This window comes from Notechis scutatus, chromosome 1 (genome assembly GCF_049901735.1).
Source record: "Notechis scutatus isolate UNSWTSFEM ecotype Mainland chromosome 1, rNotScu1.2, whole genome shotgun sequence".
Taxonomy (NCBI): domain Eukaryota; kingdom Metazoa; phylum Chordata; class Lepidosauria; order Squamata; family Elapidae; genus Notechis; species Notechis scutatus.
Genome location: NC_142009.1, coordinates 219,195,184 through 219,218,802, shown reverse-complemented (window position 1 = coordinate 219,218,802; position 23,619 = coordinate 219,195,184). Strand labels below are relative to the sequence as shown.

Below are 23,619 nucleotides of genomic sequence, written 5' to 3'. Positions count from 1 at the left end.
AATTTCTTAAAAGTTCAAAATAGTAGCACTTTATGTAATGCTTTACTACTGAAAAACTTTTTAGATAAAACAAATTATATGATTAGAGAGATGTTTAACTTAATGAGAGTTTATTGGGGTGATTCCTAATGTGAATGCTTTAAAGCTTACCTTTCCAGTTTCCTTCCATCCATGTTAAAATTGATTAATTCCAAATTCTTAATCCTGCCATCTTCCAGATGAATGCTTAATGTTAATGCTTTTGTATCCATTATAGTGCTAAGACAGTGTATTTCATGATAAAACAATGCAGTTCTGAATCGCAACACCTTTTTTCAAATTTAGTTTCAAAATTGTAATAATCAGCAGTGAGATTAAAATATTCCCACAAATAGTTATCAGTTCTTTTTATATTTAATTTTCTCAGTATCTGATATTTGCCATAAAGAAAAAATTTACAATGGCCTTGGATCCAGTAGTGTACAATTCGATGTCTAGTTTAGACATTTTCAGACTTGGGGAGACCTTGGAGGAAAACCTGAAATGCAGCTTAATTATGGAAACAAAAATTATTGAAACTTTAATATAAATGTGGGAAGGATTTACATGCCCACAGAATGCTTCGATTCCTGTTTAGCATTTTTACATGTTTTAAAATCTATAAATCAGCAAGAGTTGTTTGCATAACTTTATAAAGAGTAGGTAGTGCACAAAAATAATTTTAAGAGGGGAAAGTTGCAATTTATGTAGGTAAATTCTATGATAGAATTGGAGGTTCTAAAACAATTAGCACTAAGTTATATTGTATTCTATTGTTTAATAAACTAACCAGTATGATTATTTCCACACATTAGAGGCTGGTTTAAAGTGTAATGTTAATATGGATACTAACTAATGATGCGATTCTCCTAGCAAATTCTAAAACAATTTTGTATTTAAATGTAGGATTTCTTTATTTCCTTTTTTTCTGGCACAGGTGCTATTCTGTATGTAAATAATAAAGAATATAAAATCTAGTGTCTGGATCATATCCACTGTTCTATGGGTGGCCATATTTATTTTTTGTTGGAATGAATTTGCATGTTTTTTGTGATTTTGCGTTGTCCAGTCTACCTGGATTTACACTGCTCAGTGAATGGGTTTTGACCATCTCATTTATATATAAAGCCAAGATAACTGTCCATCTTTTGTTCATTGTGCAAGTTTGTCCTCAGAGATTGTCTTTGAACTTGCGTGTTTTCATTTTTTAGAAACCAAGATTATTCAACTAAGAGCCTGTATATTAAATAGCAGGAAATGTGCTCTGTTTAACATGCACTTGGATTTGTTTAACACTGGACAATGTGGAAAGAATTCATTCATCACTGCAGCTACTGTATGTGTTAAAAAGGCCTTATATATTTTGCCTGCATTGGGGTATAAGGAAAGTCTTCATCATTAATAAGGTACACTAATGATATACAATACCAGCAGCTCCCAGAAGAAAATAAATATTTAACATTTAACAAACCTTGTTTTAGTCTTAAGAGCAAATTCCTTCAATTATGTGAAACATATGCTGTTATACATATTTTGTGGATATATTTAATTTCGATTGACAAATAGTTGTCTAGGTACAAACTTGAAAAATATATAGTTTACTTGTGAATCTTAATTGTTTAATTGCAAAATAAAGATGTGCTTTAGTAAAAAAAAAATAAGGATTTTTTATTATGAAAAACTGCTTTAATTATGCTATATTACTCCCTAGCATTTGTATACTTTTTTGGAAATCCTAGGTATTTATTACTTACAAATAGGAATTCATACTCTGTAAGTTTGCATATACTTGCCCCCAACCAGCACTGAAACTGTTTAATCCTACTTATATTAACAATTACAAATGAGATGTTTTATTCTGGACCCACCCATTGCTTTTTGGATTATATTTCCCAGCAACTTATTCAGAAGCCAATTCGACTTTGAGATGAAAATGATGAAGAGAGTCTTGTAATAGGTGTTTAACTTATGTTTTCAGGTGTATTTATTTGTTTGCATCCCATTTTAGACCAATAGATAATGCTTGAGCCAGCTAAGAAACCAGAAAATATAAACAGTGTAATTAATACATATTTAGAAACAAATGGTGAATTTAGCCCATTTATAAGACAAACACTCATACTACACTTCTAACTTCCACTGCTTATTACTGCATTTCTGTTTTTAATCTCTTATGTAGCATTGCTTTGAGTAGCTTCAACAATTTGAAGCAGCTAATAAATTGATTAAATACAGAACTACATATAACTTTAACTGCCAAAATACAGTAGTAGTACATTGACATATCAAAGGCCAGGCAACTGTTTTGTCTGTCAACAGAAAAATAAAGTATAAGATTGAGATTGTTTTCTCGGGAATCCCAAATTCTGAACAACCCCCAAAGTTTCATATTTTCTCAAAGGAAAAAGCCCTAAGTCCTACTTTGGAAGAAGGAAAGGTCCATAATTGCTGGCATTTATATAAGACTATTCACAATATTTACTGTCTTATCTTTTGGATAGGGCTATTGTCTAACTGTAATAACTTGGATAATATAAATCTTAGTGTCACACCCATTCTTAATTCCCATTTTCCAATAGTGATCTGTGTGTGTGTGTGTGTGTATGTGCGTGTGTGTCATGTATATTTACATATTTGTTACATAAGCAGATACTTATTTGAATCTGTGAAGCAGCAGGCGGAGACAAGTTTCCTGAAGCCCTCTAACCTTGCATTTGAAATATTTTTTGTTCAAAACAGACACACATTGTTTCTTTTGCTGTGAGAAAGACCAGTTTCAATCCCTAACTTTTCTAATGATATTGTCAATATACAAGTGATACAGAAGAGCAACTCCTAAAATCTCAAAATGAAAACAATGCCAAATTAATTCAATATGTCGATTACTTGCTGTTTTATTCTATGCAGTAGGTTATTTTAACATTGCATAGAATAAGTTGTTGATAATGGATCCTGTCACCAGAAAAGCTGGAAGAGAAAACAAAACCAAAGAAAAAGCAACAAAAGGTTGAGGAAAAATGGTGGGGGGATAAGTAACTTCCAATATTCACAGCACTAAAAGTACAAATACATTTTAACCTCTCTCCCTAAAGTTACATTACTTTTCTTTCTAAAATTTATCCTACCTAATCACCAAAACCATAAACCACAAGTTCATTTATTTTCTGCAAGTAGATAAGGATATGGCTTCAAAGTTCAAAACACCACTACAACTGACTGTATTTTCTATCAGGATTTGTATTCACCATAAAGGTAGATCAAGTTGGAGGACATCATAATAGTCCAATTCACTATCATTGATGAATTGCAACTCTAGACTCCCACCTGGTTACATTTGGTCTGATGTAAAATGAAAAGACCCATTATTTGCAAAAATTTTGGTCCAAATTTGCTTAGCATATTTTTGATGGCTAACTAAAGTTTAGAATGGGGAGTGGGATCAGAGTTTGTGACTCTCCAGATTTAAATACCAGCTGAACCTGAGGATTTTAGGATGAATTAATCAGAGATGGTATTCAGCAGGTTCTGACCAGTTCTGGAGAACCTGTAGTGGAAATTTTGAGTAGTTTGGAAAACCAGTAGCAGAAATTTTCTGCCTCCCAAGTCCCAGTTCATCTCATCGGCTGGGTCTTCTTTTGTTGCCCTGCACAAGAGAAGGAGCTGGAAAGCAGGTTAGTGGGGTGGGGAGGGAATGAGATTTTGCAGTAGCCTTCCTCTGGAGTGGGGTAGAAATGGAGATTTTGCAGTATCCTTTCCCTGCCACGCCCACCAGGCCATGCCACACCCACCAGGCCTTGCCCACAGAACCGGTAGTAAAAAAATTTGAATCCCACCAGTGGAATTAATCCAAAATATATGAATGGCTTCCTATACCTGTAGAGATAGTAACAGTATGTTACTCCTCCCCCGAAATAGGATTTGGATCACTTGTTGAAACATCCGTTTGGTAAATAGGTGAACGCATGCCTGTTTGGTTATACTTTCCTAATAACTACTCTAGGATTAGATGGTTTTTAAAGATTGCCTATGATAAAGTTTGCCATATTTTGGCTTTATTTATTTTTTAAAAATATAATATCTGCAGGACCGCGAGTTGCCAGTTCAAGTACAGAAAACTCTTTTTAACACTTGGCTCCTATCATGGTAGCAATAGCACTTAAGACTTATATACCGCTTCACGGTGCTTTACAGTCCTCTCTAAGCGGTTTTACAGAGTCCGCATAGGATAGTCCGGATTTGGGTAGCGCGGATATAGAAGCCGTCGTATTATCCTTTTCCATAAACTGAAAACGGTGTTTTGAGAATAACGTTCAAAAACAGGGTTGACTTTAAAAGCCTTAAAGACCCAGTCGGTAACCTACTAAAACGATTCGTATAGGGTTTTAAGGAATCGCAAGTGTTGCTTTTAAAGGGGTAGCAACCTTTTTTTTATCCGAAACGAGTTTGAAACGTGGCGTGGGAATCTCCGAAAACCCGGGCACCTTCCTTCCCACACATCTCGCCAAAACACACGCACGCAGAAAAACACGCGCGCGTTTCCTTTTGGCGACCTGTTTCGCCTCGAAACGTGCGACCAGCTCTCGCAGGGGAGGCCCTAGCGGGTGAGGGAAAAGGAGGAGGAGGAGGAGAGAGGCGGCTCCCTAGTCTCACTCGGCGGCCATTTGCCTCCGCCCCTCGTCGCCACCGGGATCCGATCCCGCCAGAGCTGCTTTTTAGCGCCGGCGGCCGGGTCGCGGAGGAGCGCCCTTTGGAAGCGAAGGCGGCTGGGCCGGTAAGTTGGGGAGGAGGTGGGGTGTGGTGGTGGTGGTTGTTGTAGTAAAAGCAAGGTGAAGTTTCAGCGAAGAACCGCAACCAGGTTGTTGCTTCTTTCCTTTGCTTCCTCCGTCCTTTTCCCTTTGTCGCCCTTGGGGAAGGTTTCGAAACTCGCCAGAGATCTTAAGTTTCGTCTCTCTTCCCTCTTCTCTGTGGCCAGCGAGGTTGGGTAGATCCGCTGGAGGTGGGCGAGCGTGTGGGGGGAGTCGGAGCCACTTCAGCCTTTTTTGGATGCCTCCGGGGTGGCCACCTCCCTTCGCCACCGCTCCCCCCCCACACACACACACATACAGAGAGACACGCGCGTCACGCCTTGTTCAGATGGCCGTGTAAACCTTTTTCTCCCCACCCTGCTCCCCGGATCTATCCGGTTGCTCCTGTCGGGCGGCCCCAAAAGGTGTCGCGCTCCCTGTGACAAAAGCGCGCTTGAGGTGGGAGCGAAGTGAGTCCAAAGTGCGTCGGGGCAGGAATAACCACACAAAAAAAGTGATTTTTAAAATAGAGGATTCAGGCCGTGGCTTTCTGCCTCGAACGGCCTTGATCTTTTCACCCACGAGAGTAAGAAGTCGTCTCCCGCTGCCCTGGAGTCAGGCTCAATTTTATGGTGTTTCTGAAATAGTCTCTCCTCAGGCAGTCCTTGTAAATTTCCCATTTCTTCCGAAATCCGGCCAATATGGAAAAGGGGAAGTACTTGAATCATTGGTCCCTCCCCACCTGTTTCCATATTTCCATGGCATCTATGTTTTGTTTTATTTATTTTTTTAATCGCTTCTTTTAACGGTAGAGGAGGTTAGCTAAACCTTCGTTTTCCCAGATTTTGCTGGGAGGCCTTGATCCTCCATATGTATGGACAAACTTGATCTGCTTATTAAATTATGATGAGGATATTGTAAGTCTTTGGCCCATATATTATTTTGTTAACCTGTTCTAAAATTGGATTTTAATGCAATTCCCACTTTTATCTTGGTGGAATGGGGTAGGTGCATTCTGTATATAATGTTTCTCCTGTTTTATTTTTCTAAATATGTTTGTAATCCTATCATGAGTGCTCTATGAGATTATACATGTATATTCAGCAATGTGCCATGTACATCAGTTCTTGTTGCATGCTAGCAGAGAATTTGAGCTACTGCATTGATAGGAATTGCTGTGATAGAGGTACCATATTAGAACAAGATGTTTATGTGGTTAGAAAAATCACTATAAATTCCATATTCCTGTGGCAATTTAAGGCAGAATGGACAAATACTCTTTTTGGGTTTTGTCTACTGTCTATGTACTTAATGAGCATTTTTATATTCTTTACCAAACAAATGAATGCTTCCATATGCATATACACCTGCTACACACCCCTCTGCCTTATTTCTTAATGTGTGTGTAAGAGTGTGTGCAATATATTCTCATTGTGAAATTACCCACCCTTTTTCCTATGAGTATTTTCCCTTTACCATAGCCAATATTTCTACTTGTTCCTACTTAGTTCTCAGACTATGAAATTAGTCCTTTCATAGACCTGTAAATGATTATTTGGAGAAGGCATACCAACTGCAATTAATTTAATAAAAGCAATTCAAAATGAAATTTGGTAAAATACTATTTAAAAAATTGTTGCTGGAACTTTGCACTTTGATATGGCCTAAGGGCTAATCAATAAAGACTTATTACCGTGTTTCTCCAACAATACGGCCTCCACCAATAGGAAGCCCCAGCATGATTTATTGGCATAAAATCAAATTAAGCCCCTCCCCCCAAATTAAGGCCCATATTAAACATGCAAAATGGGGGAATGGCGGGGGGCTTGCCGTTTGGAAGTACTTTGTTGCATGCCCGGATATGGTGCTGCCTGCGTTGGTGGAGCACTTCATATCGGAGACCTTCCGCCACCATTAATTTCCCTTCTCACTTGCTGCCGTAGCGTTACAGCAACGCCGCTGGGCGTTTGGCGCAGCCACGTGCAGCCAGTCAGGGCTCCTCCCGCAACCGAGCCCTGAGGAGACATTTGGCTCCAGGCGCTCCTGTGGTCGCCTTCCCTTTGCCTTCGATGGTAAAGTGAATTATTTTAAAAACCTCCGCTCATCCTACCAGGGCCGTGCGAGCTGAGCAGAGCCAGGAAAGCAAGCGCGGGTGTTTCCTGGTTCTGCCCAGCCCGTACGGCTCTGCTGCCCTGGCGGGATGAGCGGAGGTTTTTAAAATAATTCACTTTACCTTCTAAGGCAAAGGGAAGGCGACACAGGAGCGCCTGAAGCCAAGTATACCAACAACAAAAGGCAAATCCTCAAGGTGGGCTGGAGGGAGGTGGCTACGTGCCCCGGGCTGCTTCAATGCAAGGTCCTGACTTGCAGCATCCTGCCGTTGCCGCCGCGTCCTCCCTCTCCGACTGCAAAACTCGTGTGCTTCGCCAAACGCTCCGAGCGAGGCGAGCTCTTTCATACATAGAGAGAGAGGGAAAGAGGCCGGCGTGCTCCGAGAGGCTGGCTCTTTTCTCTAGCCGAGGCTGACAGGAAGTGCCTCCAGGGCCATGGCAGGCAAGCCGCGGGTGTTTCCTGGTTCTCCCCAGCGCGCGGCTCTGCCACGGCCCTGGCGGGATGAGCGGAGGGCCCGGCGGGGAGGCACTCGTTGCCTTGGTGACATTGGTGCCTCCGCCGCCTCCTCGCCCATCGCAGGTGGTGGTGGCGGCGGCGGCAAGCGGCGGTGCTCTCGCTGAGGGAAAAAGACAGCGCAGCCACCTTGCTTGCTTTCCCACCTGCCCGCCCCAGATGGCCTCAGGAGCGGCGGCAGTGGCAGCAGGCGCGCACACTCCTGCCGGCGAAGGGAGGAGAGGCGAGGAAAGAGAAGGGAGTGCGGCAGCAGCGGCTGTCACAGTATCGTCTCATAGCGGGCAAGGCTGGCAAGCTGAGGTGGCCGCACCAGAGAGCGTCACTGCCGACCCGTCGTGAGGATAAAGGAGCGGGATAGAGATTCAGTCAGAATCGGCTAGAGAAAAGGGGTCGGCAGCTCCTGAGGCCATCTGGGGCGGGCAGGTGGGAAAGGACGCGGCGGCAACGGCAGGATGCTGCAAGTCAGGACCTTGCATTGAAGCAGCCCGGGGGCACGAGCCACCTCCCTCCAGCCCACCTTGAGGATTTGCCTTTGTTGTTGGTATACTTGGCTTCAGGCTTGTGGCCGCTTTTTCCCTTGTTAGAAGGTAAGTGAATTATTTTAAAACCTCCGCTCATCCCGCCAGGTCACGCGCAGAGAGCGCACGGCTGGGCAGAACCAGGAAACACCCGTGCTTGCTTTCCGGCTCTGCTCAGCTTGCACGGCCCTGGTAGGATGAGCGGAGGTTTTAAAATAATTCACTTTACCATCGAAGGCAAAGGGAAGGCGGCCACAGGAGCGCCTGGAGCCAAGTGTCTCCTCAGGGCTCCGGTTGCAGGGAGGAGCCCTGACTGGCTGCACGTGGCTGCGCCAAACGCCGCGGCGCGTTGCTGTAACGCCACGGCAGCAAGGAGAAGGGAAATTATACGGTGGCGGAAGGTCTCACCAACATCCAAGCTGTCGCCGCCCGCCCACCCGAGGATGCAAGGGGGGAAATTAAGTCACCCCAAAAGACGTCCTAGCCGTTTTTTGGGTCAATCAAAAAATAAGGCCCGGCCTTATTATGTGAGAAACACGGTATTATCTGAAATTAATTAAACAAAGAGACAAAATTCACAACACCTCCTTTCCAGGTTCCCAGCCCAATAATAATTTATGCAGCTGTGCTATATTGGTATTAAGAAAATAGCCTTTTAGAAAACAGACCTGATACTTATATGCGTTATCTTGTGTGAAACTACCAATGGTAGCTGGGTTGTATACAACCAGGTTCAATTCCATATCATGTTAAAAAAATTGGAATAAAAGATTTGTAAAGATTTGTTCTGTATCTCACAGAATCATAGTTAAAGGAACCAATATTATATAGCTAAACCAACCTGCCAAAGCAGCTTTAGATATATATATATCCAAAAAGTGCAACACATTTAAATTTCATACTCAATTTTTTAAAGTTAAAAAACAAACCAGCTTTGAATTAACCATTGTTAATGAGAGCAGAAACAATTGGATTATATTTACATGTTTAAGGTTTTAATTATAAAAAGTATAGTTGAAGATTAAAATTTAAATCTCCTAGTTGTGCTAACTTGACCTTTGAAGAATGTCAGGCTTTTATAAGGACAACATGTGAAGGCAAGTCCAGGCAAACAAAGTAGAAGGTATTTATGCCAGTTTATTCTCTCTAGTACTGGTGGAAGATAAAACTTCTGCCATCATTTGGATTCATCTATTAGTCATGCAGGGTAGAAACTCCAGGAATGCTCTTAGTGTGTATTTTGTGTGAGTAGGCTGGCTTCCCCTACTCTAGCTCAAAAAAGTCTCTATCTGTAGTCAAAATCATCATTTTGCATAATACCAGGATTTATGATAATCTCTTCTTATCATAGGAAAGTTAGCTGAAAGGCTTCTTTTGTCTGCTGGTACCTGGATCTAATAATGTATGAACCCCAGAGTACTTTTAAATAATTATTGAATATAGTTCAATAATTGCACCATCAGCATACAAATAAAATATTGTTTTTATTCTATATAGTGCAGCTGTGTCTTTTTGGGAGACATTGTCATGTCATGCCATGCTTGCCTGTCCAAGGAATGGAGATTACAAGAATAACTATAGTGTTTCTACTTTAGATATGAACATAAACACTGTGATCATGAACTATTTAGAGGGTTGGGAAGTTGCTGAAAAAGTGATTGATTTGTACTTACAGAAACCTGGGGGGTTGGAGGAGGCAGTATGGATTATCTGAATTCATGGGGGTCTTCAGGCATAGAAGATAGAAGGCACAGGGACAGGAGAGACATGAGTCCCTCTCATAGGTGACCCTGTGACTTGAATGGAGAGCACAACCAATCCTGTCCTAGATATTCCAGTGGTTTTCAAAGCTGTCCGCACCATGTTGTGTCCATCTACAGAAGTTGGGATTTTTGAATATTGTTTTATTGACCCAGTTGTGGCTAAGGGAGAAAAGGGTGTCCCAAGCCTTTATGCTTTTCCCCTATCTTTTTTAATACCTACATAAAAGTTTTGGGAGAAATCACTCATCATTTTGGGGTGATAGTTGTACATTTCCACCTATGGCTCATTTGGAGATGCAATTGAAATTCTGATTATAGGAAAAAAAAAAGACTCGGACTCAATCCGAACAAAATGGAGTGGGTGTTAATTTAAAAGCCAACTGACCATTTTTAATTCTCAAGGAGATTGCACTTTCCCAGGAAGAGCTATCTCTTAAGTGGGTAGTCCCCACGGACCTGCAGTTCCTGCTTGAAGAACAGGTAAAAGCTATGGCTAGTATTTTAGTTGCAGCCTTACCCTGGAACAGGGCGCTCTGAAGATGGTCATGTGTGCTCTTATCATCTCTTGATTAGATAACTAGAAGTCGTTCCAGATGGGTCTGCCCCTGTAGACCAGCCAGAAACTTCACCTGATCCAGGATGTCTCAGTATATGTGCTTACTCGGCCATTGCTCTACCATGTTGCATTGTTGCTATCAGTGCTTCACTGATTACTGGTGTATTTCCAATTCAAGATGCTTTACAGTCCTATATGTCTCAAGGACAGGGTACCTAATAGCCTTCCTTCCCCAGATAGGTTTTGCCCATCCCATTCGATTAGGCAAGGCTTGTAGGGAGGTGTGGCAGACAAAGACCTAACAATAGGCATTGTCTATGGGAGCTCTCTCCTTTGGAACAGTTTGTTTCTTAGGCAAGAATGGTCTCCACTTTCATGGTTTTTACCTTCAGGTGTTAGCTGTGTAGCTTTGGTGCCTATGTTAGTCTAATGTTTTAAGGAAACTGTATTATTTATTATTTTATATGTTTAATATCAGCAAACTGTCTGGAACACTTCCAGATTGAGAAGGATATTAGCATCTACAAGCTACTTCCTGAATTGTTGTGATATGTCGATTCTACTTCTACAATTAGTCCTTCTGATAGCTCCTGGTACTGATAAGAGGGATGTAACATTATTGTATGTATATCTGTTTTGCAAAAAATTTTTCCATAGCACAGGCACATTTAGAAACTTTGTGAAATGTAAACATGTATCTGCTTTAGCGAGAAACAGTGCAGTCTTGATTTCTCTTGAAACATTCACACCTTCTTTTTCTGGTCTTATTTAGGAACAATGATAAGTTTCTTTCGCCGAACACTTGGACGTAAGTCTATGCATAAACATGCTGAGAAAGAGCGGCTAAGAGAAGCTCAACGAGCTGCAACTCACATCCCTGCAGCTGGAGATGAGAAATCTATAATTACCTGCAGGGTCTCTTTGCTGGATGGAACGGATGTCAGTGTGGACTTACCGGTATGATACATTTTAATTTATTTCATCAAGAATCTTGGCAAATGTTTGAGAAAACGTGTCCTCCTTTATCTCTCAGTTGAATGGAATACATTGTGTTCGTGTGATTTGGTCAAGGATGCAAAAATTACTAATGAGTGGTGATATGTTAAAAGGTTATTTAAAGATGTTGGTCATACATCTTCCAACAAGGACTTTAGAAGTATTAGGAACAAAAACTACTGAGGTAATGGACTCTCTTTTTCTGTAGCCCCTCGCATGCTATCCAAATTTTCTAGAGAGAGTTGGGGAACTCTTCAAAGCAGATTTGGGTTGTGTGAGAATATTTTTCTTCCAGTGTGTTTCAGATTAAAGAGCAGTTAAAGAAAGCTGCTTTGACAAGGCTTTGGTTTTCTGTGTTTTTTTTTCCCAGAAGCCCAGGAATACTTTGTAAAAGAAAAAGACTTGTATGAGTTAAATATGACTCTTAGAGTCTTCATGAATGAATCTGTGAACTTCTCTTGGCAACAATTTGTATGATTTTAGGATACTTTTTTTTTCAACTTTTCTGTCTAGCCAACACTCCAGCATTCCTATGTTGTTTAGCCCAATTAACTAGAGCTGACCTTTTTTAGCCAGATGCTCTGTTCACTGTTTCTGGCTGATTTATAGTTCAGTTAAAGATGAAAAGAATATAAAGTTTTGTCCTTTACTTCTTTTTGAGCAATACTCATAATTGGAAAAGGATAAAATTTTGAAACCTAAATACTGTATATTAATCTATAAACGGATGGGTTGTTATTCCACTCACTGTATTCGTAAATAATTACATTTACTTTATTCTTTACTGTAGATCAAATACTAAAAGCCAGGAGCCAAGAAATTAAATGAAGTTGAACATATAAATTGTGTAACTAATTAGGTCAAAAGTCAGTAGATTGAGACAATGTCTATTTTAAGAGTTCTGTTACCATCTAGTTATTAAGATACAACTTTTTAGAAATTAAAGTATTCTTGCTTTTTAGTATCTCATGGAATATGCTGCATTTCATTGAAAAAAATATTTCATCAATGTATTGCCTCAATCACAACAGTAACCTGACAACGTACAAAATGTGCATATTTAAGGGTTAAAACAAGTAACAGAAAAACTATTCATAACAAATAATAGTAATGTTACTAACATTACATTGGGAAAACAGCACAACATATTAAAACATACATCGGTCGGTGGGATCACAAACCATTGTGCTGAAGATTTGCTGAAAAAGCCAAGTTTAAGGGCCTTATGTAAACATAAAAGGGTTTGGGGCCATGCAGATTTCAGGAGGAATTCCGGTCCAGAAGGCAGGAGTGGTCTCAAAGAAGATTAATCTCTTAAGGACCTACAGATTTCACTGCTCTATTGATGGAGCAAGCTGAGCCTTCTAGATCTTACAGGATGGGCAGAAACAACTGGTCCCATAGGTATTTAGGACCTAAACCATGAAGGATCTACTTTGAATTTTAGTCAAAGCAGCTTATATAATAGTGTTACATAGGCAAATGAGGTAAACTCATAATGATTCATGCTGTTGCATTTTGGATCAGCTCTAGCTTCTGAGTGTTCTTCAGGGGCAGCCATATATATAGAATGCACTGCAGTAGTCTTTATGTGGGGTAACTGCATAAAGATTATAATCTGAAGATCCCTCCAGATTCTGGGAAGATCATAATTGGCACATCACATGAATCTCTGCAAAAGCCTATATCTTTTTCATTTACGGAAGAGGTATTGCTTGATAGGAAGGGGAAAAAAAGAATATCTTATGGGATCAGCAAGATTGATTGAAAAAATGGCTTTCACAATGAAATGGCTTTATTCAGTCTTGCAACAAATGCAGACTTATGAATTACTCCTTACTTTTTTATTTTTAAAAACAAGCAGCTTTTTCTCAGTATGAATTGCCTCAAAATTCTGTTAGTAGATATTATTTCAAGCTTCAGTATTGTGTGCACTTTAACCTTTTATGAATGTTGGGTATGGGAGAAAAGCAAGCAGGAATTTAGGTTGACAATTTATGGTAACTGCTTTAGGGGCATTCATGATTTTCCATAAAAGAGATTTGTTCTGATTTTCTCTGTGTAGAACTAGGCACATAAGAAATTTCAAAAGTTAGTTGTTGTCATTTCTTTTCAGTAGGCTAAAAATGGATGGATTTTTCTTTTAGCAGCGTTTCTCCTATTCACAATCTGGAATGTCATGAGATTGAATTACTATCCCCAAACCCTTGGACATTGTCCACTTGTTTTGTATTGAATAATAGTTCACATATTTATGATTAGCTGAGATGGCATTAAGATTTACTATATGGTATATTTCTTCCTTTAAGAGAATGATAGTAATTATGCTTCCCAGTCACTTGTTAGATTTTATAAAAAGTACATAAGTGGTATTTATTTTTTAAAATTATTCAAAATGCATACCATTCATAAATTGAAACAATGGAAACATTTTAAGGGATTACTTTTAGTTTTTTGCAACTTTTGAAATTGAATTTTGCATTTAATAAGTAAAAAAAATCATCATATGGACAAAAAGGCTTGTTCTGGATTTTCTAATATAATAAGAAAAGAAGCTGAATTCTTTTTAATACCAGATACTTTAGGGATACAGGATTCCTGGAATAGAAATGATTAGTAACAAATGCTTTAGGAATAACTATCTTGGATTACCAAATGATATATTATCCTAAAGACTTTTGAAATGTTTCTGGAAAATTTCTATTAACAATAAATCTGAATTTCTTAATAGTTTTGGCTTCGGTAACCAATTCAAAGTTCTTTTGGGAACTGCATAGATAATTGGAGATAAAATAATAGGATCTACTATCATAATACAATCAGAAGTTTGAGTTCCAGAACTACTAAAAGTTTCTGGTTTATTTAGTAAAAAAATGACTATTATAATTGGAAGCCAAAAAAACAGGTAGTTATTTATAAAATTATGAAATAGTGGAGTTGGAAGGAGCAATATTTTATCAAACCTTTAATATATATAGGAAAATCAATTACATCATTTTTTTTAAATCCTGGAGACACAGAACCCATGATCTCCATAAATATTTCCTTCTGTTAGAAAGATCTTATCATCGGAAAGTTTATCCATATACCTAAAGCAGGGATCCCCAACCTTTTCGACGCCGCGGCCCGGTTCCGGCGTCAGCTGGGCGCCGCGGCCCGGTTCCGGCGTCAGCTGGGCGCCGCGGCCCGGTTCCGGCGTCAGCTGGGCGCCGCCATTTTTTTTTTACGAAAAATCACTTCCGGTGATGTCACCGGAAGCGATTTTTTCGTCAAAAATGCGGCGCTAGCGCTTCGTGAGCTTTTTCGGGTAGAAATGGCTTTCTACCGGAAAAGCTCATCGAGCGCTGGCGCCGCCATCTTTTGACGAAAAATTGCTTTTTTACCAAAAAGATGGCGGCGCCCAGCAACCAGCGGCCCGGTAAGGCTTGTTCCGCGGCCCGGTACCGGTCCGCGGACCGGCGGTTGGGGACCCCTGACCTAAAGGAAATCTAGATAAGTGCAACTTATATCTGTTGTTTTGGTCCTACTTTTATATGGAATGGAAACTTGTTCCTGATCATCTTCCTTTTCAGGTATTCTGGAATACTTTTAGATACCTGAATGTTGATATATGTGTCTCCTCAGTCTTCTTTTCCAAAGACTGAATTTCACCCCATTGTTCAGCCTGTTCTCATAAGAGAGGTCCTCAATTTTTCGGATTATTTTTGTCATTCTCCATTAGACTTGTTCTAATTTATAATTTTGGAAGGCGAACATTTTTGTCTCCTCCTTTGGGATAGGAAAGCTTACAAATATGCACGTCTTCTTGTCCCTGCTTTTACCTCTTATATTTGAATATTTAACTTTCCTCACAGTTGAAAAAGCCATACAAAAACTCACTGGCTGTAAATATAGGCTTGGATTTAGGAGCTGAGAAGGAATGAGTGAACACTTAAGGGGAACTTTTCAGAAAAGATTGGTCAGTCTTGAGAAAGAGGAACGTATGGGGGAAGAAAATCAGAATAACCCCAAATGGGGCAGAGTGAAACCCTGAGGGGTTTTTCAAGATTCTGTTACTCTGCAATAAAGAACGTTTTTGGAATTCCTGCCATGACAGTTTCTTGCCCACACTGGATCGTGCTTTCTCAGCCCAATGCACCTTGCAGGATTATTGATGCCAGGGAAAAACTGGAAGAAGACGTGTTACACATGCCATCTTGTACTCCTGCAGGAAAGGTGGAATAAACATCTCAATGAATCATTATCAGTTCAATTATCGGGGTCAATATGTTCACTGCTATTCTTTGTTTGGTCTCTGGAATAGTTTTACAGCCAGAGTTTGTACCTGTAATGTCAAGAGACCTGGAATACTTATTGGCAGCTTCTGGCCTCAGAAGTAGAGTTATTCTGTAACTAAGCTATATCTTCCTAACTCGATTCCTCTTGCAATTTCAGAAAAAAGCCAAAGGACAACATCTGTTTGAGCAGATAATGTACCATCTGGACCTTATTGAAAATGATTACTTTGGTCTACGATTCATGGATTCAGCACAAGTGGCTGTGAGTATCATAGTATTTTTCGATGTGATCTTCTAGTACAGGGGTGTCAAACTCGCGACCTGTGGACTGGATGTGTCATATGTTGGCCCCGCCCCTCCCGGCTTAGCGAAGAAGGAAAAGGTCCCAATACATCACGTGACGCCACCATGACGATGTGAGTTTGACACCCCTGTTCTAGCAAATTAAATCAGATTAAGTGGAATTTGAGATTTATGTATTATATAGTGTGTTATAAACATATTTTCATGATAAAACAATACATCAGTACTGTTACTTCAGAGGCTGCTCTTAGTCATACCAGCTGGAATTGTTCAACATATATGTAGAGTACTCAAATTTGGTAAATGTTCATTTAACATCTTTTGGAAGAGTCTGGTAATATTTTTCTCACTAACACATTTTATTAAAAGGCATACGCTTTCAGATACCTTTTTATTTTTTGCCATCATAGGTAATGTAGTTCTCCTAAAGGGTTGACATCTTTCATTTGCTGTTCTTTCATGTGCTTCTGCCAGCCCACATTAAAAAACTTGCTGCTTATGGCTTATTTTCTTATAAAGTTTGCCCATATACCCTCAGGTTATTGTCAGTACTGGGTATCATACTTATCTAAGGTAACAAATCAGTTTGTGTTCAGTCATTTCCCCTTATTTGTAGTCTGAAGGCATTTATGATTTTTATGTGTTGGTAGGTAATTTTTATCAATCCTTTGAAAAAATGTTGGAAAGCTTGTTTTAATCTGAAGTTTGTTTTATGCAAATCATAATGGGATATATAGTATCCAAGGGAGAAAAAATGCTTACTTTGTTCTGTGAGCGATGCCTATGTTAAAAGTTTTGTGCTCTTTACTGTTCATCCCAATATCTAACATTTCTCTTCTTTATTAGCTAAGTTAGGAAATATGAACTTGGTCTGTAGCCCTGCTTTCTTCTCTGTAAACACTCAAATTTAAAGAAAAGTAGACTATAAAAGTAAAATGAATAATACAGTAATATTAAAATAAGCTTAACAATTGGATTGGTTTACAGTCAGAGTGATGTCAGAATTCCCCTGAATATTTTAAGGTTTTTCTCTATCCCTGTCCCTCTATCCATGCATCCATCTGTCTGTCCTAAGATTCCAGTGATTGAAAAGACTTCAAAAGTTACAATTGGGGCATAGTTGGATTTCTTGTTGATGAATTCTGGTTCCATTTGAATAGCTCTTGGATTTGTTATTTTTGTAGTAGACAAAAAGATGTAGTTGAATTTGGTTCTGATCTGCTGCTATATTATTCATGGTTCAATGAATATATAGGTTCAGTTTTGCTGAACTTCCTAACTCGGGAGTAGGAAAGCTGTGCGCCCCCAAATATTGCTAATTACATTTCATTGCTCTTGATCTACTGAAAGTTCAGCATGGAACATTTCTTGTTTCTGTGATCAAATGTAGTGATCAGAAATGAAGGAAGCACCATAAGGAATGTGTTTCAATCAATCAATGTCATAGAATAGATATCGAATGTACCTCAGCCCCACAGAGGCTAAAATCCAAGTGGGAAAACAGATTCCTCCTCTCTAGTTAATTGAATGATACAGTTTATTTGAATTGAATTTAAGCTTGTTTTACAGCTGGTTTTGGTTCAGAAGCATCCCTGATTAGTCATACAGTATGGATGATTGATGTTAGATAGGGGTATGCATTCCTGTTAGTTCTGTTGAACTTCCCTGCAGTTGTTGAACATTTCTGAACCTTGCTAATTTGGGACTGAAACTACAATATTACCAGGGGACCTTCAATCAATGTAAGAAAATGCATCTTATTCAATGTCTTTGCCACTGATTTATGGCAAGAGTGGATTTAAGGCACCAGTTTTGCCTCTTAATCCCTCCTATTACTAAAAAAAATATCACCTAATTCATTCCATTATTGTCATCACAGCACTAACCTTGTGACCTTGATGATGCCATTTTAAATAGTTTTTCAGTCACAAGGTGATCACTACTTCTGGATTAGGGCAATCCACCAGAGTTCTATTTTGTCTCCTGTAATGATTTTTACTAGTTTCCAATATATATACGAGTTCTTGTGTTTTTTTTAAATGTTTGTTTGTCTCATTGTTTAATATAGCACTTTAAGGATTTATTGAATCTTGCCATTGTATACTTTCCTAGTACAAGAGAGCTAGGATGCCAAGTAAATAAATAAAACTGTGCAAGTGTTAGAGGTCAAAATCCTTTTTAAAAAAATGTATTCTCCAAACAGATGAAAAATGAATTAATTATTTTTTTCAGATTGACCACATTTTGCGATCCACTGTCATAGAGATGCATTTTTAAACAGTTAATTTGGCTGTTAGGGACCACAAAGTTTGTGTGTTGTAGTGTCAAAAGTTGGTCAATCTGAACAATTGACAAATTTTAGGGGTGAGATGAATACATGCACTTTGACTTACATTTTATTAAGAACGTTGCTAAAAATTATTTTGAAAAATTGGCCACTTTGCTAATAGTGACTTAATGGAAGCCAGTGGCTACTTACAGACTGTTGATTTCCTACCTGTTTTTTTTAAAAAATAAGAATTAAAACATTACTGCCCATGCTTACAGAGGAAATAGAGATCATACTATCACTCTACCATTGGCATGGTCTTTCTGAGTCTGGCTATGGGAGAATTTTATTTTCTCTAGCTAAGGCAGTGTTGTGGACTTGTGGGAAAAACAGGCTTTCCCTCTTTGGCCAACCTGCTTTCTTATCTACAGGAAATTCTGTGTTAACAGAAGAGTATTATAATGGTATTAAATGTCAGGGTTACAGTAAATTATTCCCTGCCCTTTATTCTGTGTAATTGTGTTTATTGTCATTTTAATTTTTGAATTTGAAATATTGCATCCTCTTTCCAGAATGCGGCTGATTTTTATTTATTTTTGCCGTCCCCCTCCCCCCCGGGTTGTGTTTTTAGGAAAGATAGTTCTTGATGGAAGTAAATATGTCATACTAAGCTCTTGGGATTGGCTACAGATATAAATGCAAGAATCATAGAACAACATTTTTGGACTTGGAAAACCATCAAATAATGTTTCCTTTAATGTTTCCAGCATTGTCATACTGGAAGAAAATCACTTTGATAATTGTTGCATCTATGAATTTGAATTCTTAGTCAATGTTCAGGGATTATCAGAGTGGCTGTCAGTTAACAGAACAGTGGGCTATTTGGGCCCAAATTGCTGTACGCCTTCAGCCACTTGAAGTTGTTTTATTTTAATTTATATATCAATTTGTGTTGACGTTGTTGTTTTTTGCTCGGTTCTGCTGAATTAAATTTGCCAGAGTCTAATTTATGTTAAATGAATTGGAATAGGGAAAGTAGCGTATTTCGTGCATTATCATGAGCTGGCTTGGCTGCTAACCTTGGCGAGAAAAGTGTGCTGGTCCACCAGGCTTATGTGTCTCACCCTTTTGCAGTGTGTGTCCCATTGCCTCCCCCTCCTGTGTGTGCCACTGAAGCTGAATTCTTGGTGGTAGTGGTGGTGTTAGGAGCTGAGTTGAACTAAGTGGTGTTGGTGCCTGTCTCGGATCTGTTAATGGCCCCCTTTTGGAATGTGGAGGAGGTGAAAGAAAATAGACTGGAGCTGAAGCAAACATATTCTCTCCCCTGAAGTGTGGGAATGTCCTGCCTCTCTCAGTTCATCCTAGCTTGTGCTTTCATAGCACCTGGAGTGCTCAGGTCTGCTGAATTGTTCTCAGCAAAGCAAGTTTAAATTGGAGAACACCAGCTGCTGATGGATCACTATCCCCCAAAATGTCCATGATGTAATTTCCTATTGCTGATTTATTGCCCGGGTGTCTAGGAAAATTACATAATCCACTTCCTTCTGCACCAAGAACCAGCTGGCTTCATGGATAATGAAGCCAGCCTCTTTTAACTACTTAAAGTGCTCTCCAGCTTTAAATCATTGTTTAATTCTGGTATAATTCTGTGTGTAAATTTCTCAGTTCGTTAATACGGCTGTTGATGTTGTTGTTGTACTGATTTCTTTGGCTGAAGAATGAAGGTTTGATTGGAGTTTAAGGTACCATGGGATTGTATAAGTATCAAATACACTAATCCCTAACATTTTTTCCTATGACATCACTCAATCTTTTTCAGAAATGGGGAAGTATTTGCTTAGGGATGTAATGGAAAGAAAAAAAAACCCATTGTAAATATGATCCCTTGCTCAGTTCATAAAAGGACACGTGAATCAAAAATTAATTGAAAACAGATTGCTAGGGTTTAAAGCTGGAGAGACTATAAGTGAAGGGTAACTGATTACCTGTGATTGTTGCTCGTTGCTGAGGCAACCAGTGTACAGCGAGAACAAATCGGACTGTCTGATTTGGTGGACAGCAGTTAGATTCCAACAATTCTAGAACAAGTTGCTTTAATTCCCCATATGATTTCAGTCACTAAGATTCCTGTGTATGTGGAATTTGATCTGTTTCTTGCACTAGTTGCATACATTAAAATCATGGTTTTGAAAACTGGAACTGCACTTGTCTTGGTTTTCTTTGCCTTCATCTTTCGCTGTTGTTAGAAAAAATAATTTACAATGATAATCATTAAAATGAATTGCAAGCACTTTCACTCTGCACTGTTTTCTCGTTGCCATTATTTGAATGGCAACCTATAGTCAGGCCTGAAGGCTGACAAAAACGATGGGCTATTTAGGCCACCAGGCTGAAAGAGGGAGGAGGCAGCATGTCTGATTGCTTCCCACTCACTCACAGAAGTTTAAATTAATATCGGGAAAAGTAAAAGAACTTTTTCTGATTGCCTAGTTTTCTTACCTTGTATTCCACCTTTCCTGCTATTAGCTCAAGGCAGTACAGTCTGACAGCAGTAATTGGGGCCAGAATTTCCATCACTAAGCAATGCAGTTGTAAATTACAATGTCATGTGGCTGTATCCCTTAGAGATGGTGGTCCTACTGCTGTCATTAAATGAAGATGGCGAAATGTTAAATGTTAAAAATGTTAAAATCCTTGTGATTTTCTGCTGGCTTCCAACAAAGTAAGTCAGTGAAGGAGCCAGCAGGAAGTCCTGCATAGCTTGCAGGTTGAGTGGTGGGCAGGTAATTGGCTGCTGTGGCAAGGCACAAGCACAGTTGGACCACAGGAGTGGAAGAGTATGGGAGTTCCTTCGGCGACAGACAGAAATCCACGATCGTGTGCGGTTTCAGTCTGGGCTTGCCACTGGAGCGACCCGAGCCGGCTGGTTTTGGGGCTAAGCCACCCCATAGAGGTGGTGAAGAGGGGGGAGACTGCCAGCAGGATTGAGGAGAGCCACATCTCTCCTCCTCAGCTGGCCATTACTCCCTTTCCCAAAGGCGGTTGCAGCGGTGGTCAGAAATGCCACCTCAAAGAAGAACTCAACCGGAAAAGAATGTGAGGAGGAAGATAAGAAGTGAAAGTTTTGGCTGACCGGGTTAAATTGCAAAAGCAACAACTAAGGTACCCTGGAATTTAAACTTACAAAAAAATAACATCGCTCCCAAAGAAGAGTCAGAAGCAGCGAAGAAAAGTGAAAAGGGAAAGGTTTGGCTTTTTTTTTCCTTCTCTCTCCTTCCCTATACTGACAACTAAGAGACTTAAATAAGAAATCGGAAAAATCCGCTTTGACATCAATAGGCAATTAAGCTGAAAATAAAACAAAATTCTAAGGGATAATAAAGATTTCTGGACACTAAACATTTTTTTCATTAGCAGGAAGGGAGAGAAAAAGAATAAAAGGGCAGGATCTGGAAAGAGGGAGGAGACTGCCTGGAATTAAAAAGAATCTACAGTAAAAAGATACATTTTAACTGAAACTTTGTAACTAAACAGTAGAACCCCAGGAAGAGAAAGTGAAAAAAAAAGAGCAAAAAGAAACAGCTTGCGTGTATTTGGATTTCTTGGTGATCTTTGGATTCTTGGTTATTGCATTTGAATGACTAAAATTAATCGGGTGGTTATTTAAAAATTTATACAATGGCACAACTTCTGGATGAATTGAAAATGGAACTTAAGTACAAAGAAGATGCACAAGAAGGGGGGGGTTCTTTTGGCTTCGTTTTTCAATTCTTAGAAATGGAGATTTGGAACTATGAGAAACAACAAGAAACATCTGCAAAACAGGAGTGGAAGGGTATGCAAATGTGCTGGGCTGGATGTGGATGCTGCTGATGGCAGTGGGGCACAAAAGCTACACTGGATTCCACCACCCCTGAGAACTATTTTACCATCTTCTAACTCCCATTGTTGACAAGGAATACTCGGCCTGGCCTTTCGCAAGCCAGCGACTGGCTGCAGGTGACTCTCTCAGGAGATTTCAGAAGGCCTTCTATTTGACCTTGAGAAGGCCACACATGACTTCACAGTCTCACAGAGCAGCAACTGCCAGGCTGAGCCAGGAAGAGCCAGGCTGGGTGTCTTGTCTTGTCAACAGCAAGAGTGTGAAGGTGGCAAAGGTTAGTTAGGGGCAGCAGAGGCAGGGCAATGGGCAGCACAGTGCAGGGTGGCTAAAAGGTATAGTGGGGGAGGTAGTTGGGGGGGAAGTGCGCTGAAGCACATGCTGTGCTCATAAATGTGAGTGGGCTATCAAGTGCCTCAGAACTGAAAATCGACCGGGCGGTGGGGAGGTGTCATTGCATTCCAATGGCTGTAACTTGAAGATCTAAGCTTAAATACTGTTCTGTTCAGCACCATGCCAATGCTTTGACCAATTGCTATTGAATGGTCATTAGACTATCACTCTCTCTCCCTCCCTCTCTCTCTCTCTCTCTCTCTCTCTCTCTCTGTATATGTATGTATATATATTTGTTTTCTTAAGTTTTCGCAGGTATTTATATGTATGGTATTCAGCTTTGTTCGGGTATTTTCCCACGTCATTATAGTTGTGCTTTTAAAGTTGTAGCGACGTTTCAGCAGAATGTCATCTGCCATCATCAGGCTTGTGTATTGTGTTCGTCTGTGAGTCAGGCTTTCACATCCGTTTCAGTTTTAAATTTGGTGCTAGCCTACTGCTGCGCCAGAATGATTTTTTCCTCATCCTGACTACAACTACAATGACGTGGGAAAATACCCGAACAAAGCTGAATACCATACATACATACATACATACATACATACATACATACATACATACATACACATTTTTATCTCAGTTTATATTCACAGCACTCCTGTGAGGTAGGCTAGGGTGAGAAACCTAAATGAGATTTGGAAGACATTTTTCAATCTGCATTTGAGCTGATGCAGTCTCGAAACCAATGGTATACAGAACGTTTCTGATTCAGCTTGTCAAATCTGAAATCCCTTATTTCAGGTGTAAACTAAACAGAACTGGTTGCTTCAATCATTTTTACACTGAAACAGGTTCAAAACAATTGAAGTTTCCCACTTTGAATAGATTGGTTATTCCGAACTTGATAAGAATGCTTCAAATTCAAAATGCTCTTCACATCCCTACTAGAAACAGTTCATTTGGATAATTTACATTACAGGAACCTCCTATATTCAGTATATGCTTAGTAATTGATGTAATAGCCTATGTACTGTAGAAGAAACTATAATCAGTCTACCTACAAGCTATCATTATGTGACTTGTATGCATAGTTTTAGAGATGAGAATGAGCCTATATGTAGCAGAGAACTGTATGTGTCACTTTAAGTCAGACAAATCAGACAGTGGCAATCAGGGTACTGTCAATTTTCACTATTATGAAAGCTGAAACCTCTCCTGTCTCACATATCAACCAGTACGCTATTAACCAGATAAGTGTGTCCTAACTGATACCCTTCAGATATTTTGACAGCATTTA

At 39.6% G+C, this 23,619-nt stretch overlaps 1 protein-coding gene across 3 annotated transcripts in view; it reads left to right on the top strand.

Annotated features, from left to right (window-relative positions):
• Window positions 1-4,448: 4,448 nt before the first annotated feature.
• The window catches only part of LOC113410771 (band 4.1-like protein 5), a 45,124-nt gene continuing 25,953 nt past the window's right edge, over window positions 4,449-23,619 (top strand). The window contains exons 1-3 of one of the 3 annotated variants that reach the window (XM_087950279.1): window positions 4,449-4,789; window positions 11,037-11,221; window positions 15,695-15,799. In XM_087950279.1, coding sequence (XP_087806405.1) covers window positions 11,042-11,221; window positions 15,695-15,799 — 285 coding nt within the window. In that variant the 5' untranslated portion in view covers window positions 4,449-4,789; window positions 11,037-11,041. Of the gene's footprint in view, window positions 4,790-5,134; window positions 5,807-11,036; window positions 11,222-15,694; window positions 15,800-23,619 lie in introns of those variants that run through there. The other 2 variants (XR_015746569.1, XM_087950280.1) reach the window with 2 other exon arrangements.